This window comes from Entelurus aequoreus, linkage group LG19, assembly GCF_033978785.1.
Source record: "Entelurus aequoreus isolate RoL-2023_Sb linkage group LG19, RoL_Eaeq_v1.1, whole genome shotgun sequence".
NCBI classification, from domain to species: domain Eukaryota; kingdom Metazoa; phylum Chordata; class Actinopteri; order Syngnathiformes; family Syngnathidae; genus Entelurus; species Entelurus aequoreus.
This window is the reverse complement of record NC_084749.1, coordinates 23,134,699-23,142,198: the sequence shown is the minus strand read 5'-3', so window position 1 is coordinate 23,142,198 and position 7,500 is coordinate 23,134,699. Positions and strand designations below refer to the sequence as shown.

Sequence of the window (7,500 nt, the reverse complement as noted above, 5' to 3'; positions counted from 1 at the left end):
GAAAACACATAACACAAAATCTAACTTCTTTAAAAAGAAAAGCATTTTGTGATGTTTAAAAAGCATATTGACTATTGATTGACTCTTGGCGGTTTTAGCCCTCTAATACAGTGGTCCCCAACCACCGGGCCGCGGCCCGGTACCGGGCCGTGGATCGATTGGTACCGGGCCGCACAAGAAATAAAATTTTAAAAAACTATTTTTATTTTTTATTATTAAATCAACATAAAAAACAAAAGATACTCTTACAATTAGTGCACCAACCCAAAAAACCTCCCTCCCCCATTTATACTCATTCACACAAAAGGGTTGTTTCTTTCTGTTATTAATGTTTCTGGTTCCTACATTATATATCAATATATATCAATACAGTCTGCAGGGATACAGTCCGTAAGCACACATGATTGTATTTTTTTATGACAAAAAAAAAAAAAAAAACCCAACTCCAACCCTTGATGCTGAGTGGCAAGCAGGGAGGTAATGGGTCCCATTTTTATAGTCTTTGGTATGACTCGGCCGGGGTTTGAACTCACAACCTACCGATCTCAGGGCGGACACTCTATACCGAGGTTTAGACCGCATCCTCCCTCCAAATGTCCGACATCATGCCTTCACTTTAAATGCTCGCGTTTCACAGATGTACTGCCATAAAAACAAGGTCCGCTTTACAAAATGAGAGAGGTATTTGTCTTTTTAACAAGAATAACACTTAACATGTTATCACTGACAATGTTTTTGCGAGTGACCCACTTCCGTCCGGAAAACATGAGTGATGACGTCAAGACTATTGTCGACAAATATAATTGTCTTTGACAAGTTTTATTGTCGACTAATGGTTGCAGCCCTAGTAGAGATACCCACAATGTATACAGTTGTTTTGATACGGTATGCACACTGCAAAAAGTCAGTGTTCAAAAACAAGAAAAAAACAAAACAAAAATGAGGGGTATTTTATTTTAACTAAGCAAAATTATCTGCCAATAGAACAAGACAATTTGGCTTGTCAAGACTTTCCAAAACAAGTAAAATTAGCTAACTTCAATGAACCCACAAATACCTTAAAATAAGTATATTCTCACTAATAACAAGTGCACTTTTCTTGATACAAAAAAAAAGAGACCTTTTTGCTCAATATGTTGAAACATATTCTTAAATTAAGTAAATGCTAGTGCCATTATCTTGACATATTGATATGCACTAGGCATTACATTTTTGAAACCAGCAAACTTACACTAAAAACTAATTTATTGTTCTTAATGGAATGGCAACAAGGCAACCGCTTGTTACTCTCGGGGTCTACTATCCGCTCAGGCAAATCATATGGTCTAAAAATGCATTTTCCCATCGATAACATGACATCATCACGCATGCGTGCTCTTTCAGTCAATTAGTGAGCATATATACAGCCCGGCCCCCGGCCAAAAAAATTGTAATTGTAATTTTGGAATTTTACGTATTTTCTATTGTTTTATTGAAAATAAAACAGCAAAGTCCATTTGGCTGTCATCCGTTTTAATTTGACAAAATTGTGTTAAAGTCATGATTTTTTTTTTCATGCTTGAAATAAGAAATTATTACTTTAAAAAAGCAGTTGTATACTCGTGAGTGTTGATGACGCAGCTTTGCAACAGTTGATATTCTAGTTTCAAGCATGTTTTACTCAATATAGGTCATAAAATCTCAGCAACAAGCTGTAATATCTTACTGAGATCATTTAGGACCAAAACACTTAAAACAAGTAAAACACTCTAACATAAAATCTGCTTAGTGAGAGGAATTATTTTATTGTACAGAAAATAAGCAAATATCACCCTTATTTGAGATATTTAATCTTACTTAGATTTCAGTTGTGAATTACATTTTATATAGTGCTTTTTCTCAAGTGACTCAAAGCGCTTTACATAGTGAAACCCAATATCTAAGTTACATTTAAACCAGTGTGGGTGGCACTGGGAGCAGGTGGGTAAAGTGTCTTGCCCAAGGACACAACGGCAGTGACTAGGATGGCGGAAGCGGGGATCGAACCTGCAACCCTCAAGTTGCTGGCACAGCCGCTCTACCAACCGAGCTATACCGCCCCAAGTTTTTGCAGTGTGTGACAAATGTTATTATCGACTAATGGTTGCAGCCCTAGTAGAAATACCCACAATGTATAGAGTTGTTTTGATATGGTATGCAGTATCAGAAAAGTGTGTATTCTAACAGGAAGGTAGCAAGATAATTGGGTTTTGACTACAATCTGTCATTGTCTGGGACTGCACAAGTACTGCCGGTACAGGGGAATTGCGGTTCATTGATCTAAACATGTACTTTAACTATCCCTTTTAGAAAAATGGGACGCATAGAAGTTTTCCACTCAGCACAAACGCGATTTATTGTTTTCCGTAACATCTCAGGTACAAGTGAGTACAAAAATAGTTTTGACAACAGCATAGTCTGGTGCTGCATGAATGCCGTCGTCACTGGAGAGCTGCGGTTCAGGCATACACTGCAAAAACTGAAATCTAAGTAAGATTAAATATCTCAAATAAGGGTGATATTTGCTTATTTTCTGTCCGATAAGATAATTCTTCTCACTAAGCAGATTTTATGTTAGAGTGTTTTACTTGTTTTAAGGGTTTTGGTCCTAAATGATCTCAGTAAGATATTACAGCTTGTTGCTGAGATGTTATGACCTATATTGAGTAAAACATGCTTGAAACTAGAATATTAACTGATGCAAAGCTGTGTCATTAACACTCACAAGTATAAAACTACTTTTTTAAAGTAATAATTTCTTATTTCAAGCATGAAAAAAAAATCATGATGCCGAGCGCATATCATTATGTCAATATAATGGCACTAGCATTTACTTAATTTAAGAATATTTTTCCACATATTGAGCAAAAATGTCTCATTTTTTTTCTACCAAGAAAAGTGCACTTGTTATCAGTGAGAATATACTTATTTTAAGGTATTTTTGGGTTCATTGAGGTTAGCTAATTTTACTTGACAAGCCAAATTTTCTTGTTCCATTGGCAGATCATTTAGCTTAGTTCAAGTAAAATACCCCTAATTATTTTTTTTTGAACACTGACTTTTTGCAGTGTATGCAGAAAGTGTTTATTCATACATGTGTGCTATTTGTTTTGTTTGCCACTTGGAGAGTTTGGAGTAAAGCGTGTCCTCCATGTTGTCACAGTGCCTACACATGCACGCTCCCTCCATCTCCTGGGCCACTGTGGACTCCTGCGTGAGGAGAGGTCTCGGCCGCAAACTGATGCACGCCAACGCTGCCATGACCAGAGCGCTCAGCCCCGCCCACACGCATGTCCCGTGGGTCACCTTCAATGGGGTAAAAAACTAAACTGTGTTTGTAGTTATTTGTTAGTGCAGCATTTCTCTCACCCTGCTGATTTTGGCATTTGCAGCATTTTTATGAAACTGTTTGTCATTCTTCATAAATAACATTTAAAAAATAATATTTAGGATGTTCTGATTTGGGTTTTATGCTGCAGATGCCGGTGGTTGATGGATCGGTACAGCCTTAATGAATATAGAGTAGAAAATAACTGCATAGCATTTCCTGCAAACAATGTTCTACTGAAGTTGGTGCTTTTGATCCATCCCATCCAACCTTTATGTCATTTACAATAATGCCACTAGGGGGAGTCAAAGGATAGGATAGCCCAGAGCCGTGTAGAGAGAGTATGGCCAACAATGTGCAAAGTTAAAACAAAATAATAATAATAAAAAATACCCAAGACCTGCTATGACATCAACACATTGTTTTGTTCATGTAAATATTGTTTTATACCATATTGTGTACAGATTCTAAACTGTAATGCCGTTTTTGTTGTATTTCCATTTTTCGGCATTATTCGATATTTTGATTGATGCCAGCCAATTTGGGCCAAAGCGTTCTTTATTTTATTTTATTTTTTACTTCCTTTTATACCACAGTATCTACTGAATTTTTTTTAATGTATAAAACATAATTATTTAGCAAAATGTACCATGTGTATGTTCAATTGTACAGGTTGCTATTAAATTATTTTGAAGTGTTTTATTTTTCTTTTTTTTGGTATGTTTCATGGTTTGAATTCAAATTAAAGTATACCAATGCTAAAATACTTGTCTCAAATGTTAGGTTTATGTATTAATGTCAATTTGTGAGAGAGATTCTGTTTCCAGAATGAATGTAAATACATTTACAAGAAAAAACAGCTGCATAAGATTTTCGTTTTTTTGTAATTCCTATTTTTATACATTTATGGTTCTAAAAAAAAAAACCGCCAGGATATTTTGCGGAGAACTTTTAACCTAATGTCCACAATGGCATTGTCTATGCAAAAATGCAAAAAAAAGAGTAGTGCCCAGACGTGGGAAGGAAAATCCCTTTCTAGACACTTTTTCCTGGTTCACCTTATGACCTGTCGGTATCAAAGTTGGGAGCAAACATGGCGCCCTGTAGTCACGTGAGAGGGGCTTGTGACCAATCATTGAAGACATCGTCTGGCCGTACTCACGTGACTACAGGGCGCCATGTTTGCTCCCAACTTTGATACAGAGTTGGCCATACTCTTTCTATACACGGCTCTGGGATGGCCCCGCAACTGTAATTAATGAAATAAAGATTGATTATAGTCTACTCATAAATCATTAGACTCTTTTGACAGGAATACAGGGAAGATCATGAAGACCAGGCCATGACCTCGCTCTTCCATTTGGTCTGCCAACTGTACAAGGTGAGTAAATGGTGCTTTATTTTACACCGCTTCAATAGTGCATGAAGTACTGTGGACAGACCAAAATGATCATGCCGTGTTTGTGCCATAGCTTGATCAAAACTGCAAATAATAACCAGGGGTCTACAACCTTTTTTTTACAAAATATAAATAGCTGGATGCTACTTGTATGCTTATTTGTATAGCTATGTCAACCCAAACAAAAGGGTTATGCTTGTTTTGCCAGAGCAATCACAACATGTTGGTATCCACAACTCACATTTTGTATTAAATGTTTGTTAATCTCAGTTTGCATTTACTTCTTGTGCAGGGATTTTTAAAAATCACTCTTTAAGCTTTTTTGACAAAAATAAAATATTTGGTGTTTTATGACTGACAACTAGAGATGTCTGATAATGGCTTTTTTGCCGATATCCCGATATTGTCCAACTCTTAATTACCGATTCCGATATCAACCGATACCGATGTATACAGTCGTGGAATTAACACATTATTATGCCTAATTTTGTTGTGATGCCCCGCCGGATGCATTAAACAATGTAACAAGGTTTTCCAAAATAAATCAACTCAAGTTATGGAAAAAAATGCCAACATGGCACTGCCATATTTATTATTGAAGTCACAAAGTGCATTATTTTTTTTAACATGCCTCAAAAGAGCAGCTTGTTCATGCTCTCAGGGAGAGCATGAGGTTGAGGTGGGCGGGGTTGGGGAGGGCGGGGTTGAGGTGGGGGGGAGGCGTAGCGGGGGGTGTATATTGTAGCGTCCCGGAAGAGTTAGTGCTGCAAGGGGTTCTGGGTATTTGTTCTGTTGTGTTACGGTGCGGATGTTCTCCCGAAATGGGTTTGGCATTCTTGTTTGGTGTGGGTTCACAGTGTGGCGCATATTTGTAACAGTGTTAAAGTTGTTTATACGTCCACCCTCAGTGTGACCTGTATGGCTGTTGACCAAGTATGCATTGCATTCACTTGTGTGTGAAAAGCCGTAGATATTATGTGACTGGGCCGGCACGCAAAGGCAGTGCCTTTAAGGTTTATTGGCGCTCTGTACTTCTGCCTATGCCCGTGTACACAACGGCGTTTTAAAAAGTAATACATTTTACTTTTTGAAACCGATACCGATAATTTTGAAAACGATACCGATAATATCCGATATTACATTTTAAAGCATTTATCGGCCGATATTATCGGACATCCCTAATTGTGAATGATGGGCATAATTCCAAAAAAGTGCAGTTCCCCCCTTTTTGTTGAGCTACTTAATATCAGCTGGCAAGCTATTGGTTGGAGATCCAGGATCTGGACTTTTCCATGGAGCTCCTGTATTTGACCTGGCTGGTGTACCTAATGAAGTGACTATACCTCTTATGTCTTCTCAGGGGGTGAAGCCTCCCGCCTGCACCGGAGCAGCGGTCAGACTCGACAGAGGCTTCTGCTAGAAAGGTGTAAGAGTCAAGCACATCAAATCCTGCATGTTATATTACTATGTTTTGTCTGTCTGATGATGATGTGCATTAAAGAAAAACCCTAGGACATATACTTTAAAAAAATCATTTGTAAGAATCATGAAACCAACATCAATTTCCATATAATTTATTGGCATTTCCCCCCACATAAAACACCCTGAACTCCCGAAAATCATTTGGTTTTTAAAAGGTGAAAGCAGTCGGAGTGGCAGATCTACTTTTATACTTGTCAAGTATATTTGATCTTCATAGGCTCCGGAACATACTTTTCTTCTTCTACTTCTTTTAATTTTTTTTTTATACAGTACTTTGTCCTGGACAGACGCGTACGAATAAATAGCTTTCAAGAAGTTCGCACGACATGATTGACACGAATGACGACAGCTCAAAACAGGAAGTAAGCGGGAGCAGGAACACATCATGTTGCACATATATTGTAATACTTTTTTTTTCTTCTTTCTTTTATTTGGCAATGATGTTTTCCTTGTTAAGAACCGTTGTGATATTTTTGGGACAAAATCAGTACAATGGTCCTTAAACATCAAGTGCCATCTAAATATAAGGCAGATCAATCAAAAGTATTGTTTTCTACTGCCGCCATGACCAGGAAGTGCATTAAAACGTGTCACTTCCTGGTCTTTCTACTTGTGTGTTGGCCACAGATACTGGTCTAGATGAGACACACACGGACGGCAGAACTCCTCACACCCTCGGCTATCGGATTAGAATGGCAGAACGCTAGTAAATTGCACAAAATGTAATAAAATGTCAGTTTCATTCTTTGTTAAAAACTATCGCTATAAATGCAATCATTAGAATCTGTAGTGTAAAAATGTAGCATTGTCGGCTGGCAGGTGTTTTTAACACTAATGGCACACAGTTATCACAGTCAAGCACTTTACTAACAAATAAGACTTACTGGTTGAATTAGTCGTTTCTTTCAGCAACATCCGAAACTGTGCTTTTATTTTTTTTTGTTTTTTTTCTCCCCAAGTGTACCTTTGGGCCGGGCAGGAAATCTCCCAAGTCTTTACGGGCCTGTTTATATTTGGGCCTGCATTATTTAACCATAAACTATATGGCTAAAAAACTGCTGAATCACATGTATTTAAAAAAAATAAAGGCACTAGTTAGTTGCTAATGGGTCATTTGCGAATCATCCTGCAAACACTTAGAGTTCAAGTCATGGAAAAATCTCTTTAAAGTAATTAAGGGGATTCCAAGTTTCCACCGCTTTGATATTCCAAGCAGGGGTGTCCAAACTTTTTCCACCAACGACCGCTTACTGCAAAGTCAAAGCAAGCGGGG

At 37.7% G+C, this 7,500-nt stretch overlaps 1 protein-coding gene across 5 annotated transcripts in view; it reads left to right on the top strand.

Moving 5' to 3' along the window:
• LOC133635207 (gamma-interferon-inducible lysosomal thiol reductase-like) overlaps positions 1 to 7,500 on the top strand; it is a 33,440-nt gene that overhangs the window by 6,714 nt on the left and 19,226 nt on the right. For 4 of the 5 annotated variants that reach the window (XM_062028119.1, XM_062028117.1, XM_062028116.1 and 1 more), the window contains exons 6-8: positions 3,182 to 3,334; positions 4,659 to 4,727; positions 6,106 to 6,365. In XM_062028119.1, the coding sequence (XP_061884103.1) occupies positions 3,182 to 3,334; positions 4,659 to 4,727; positions 6,106 to 6,165 (282 nt within the window). In that variant the 3' untranslated portion in view covers positions 6,166 to 6,365. Of the gene's footprint in view, positions 1 to 3,181; positions 3,335 to 4,658; positions 4,728 to 6,105; positions 6,366 to 7,500 lie in introns of those variants that run through there. The other variant, XM_062028118.1, reaches the window with a different exon arrangement.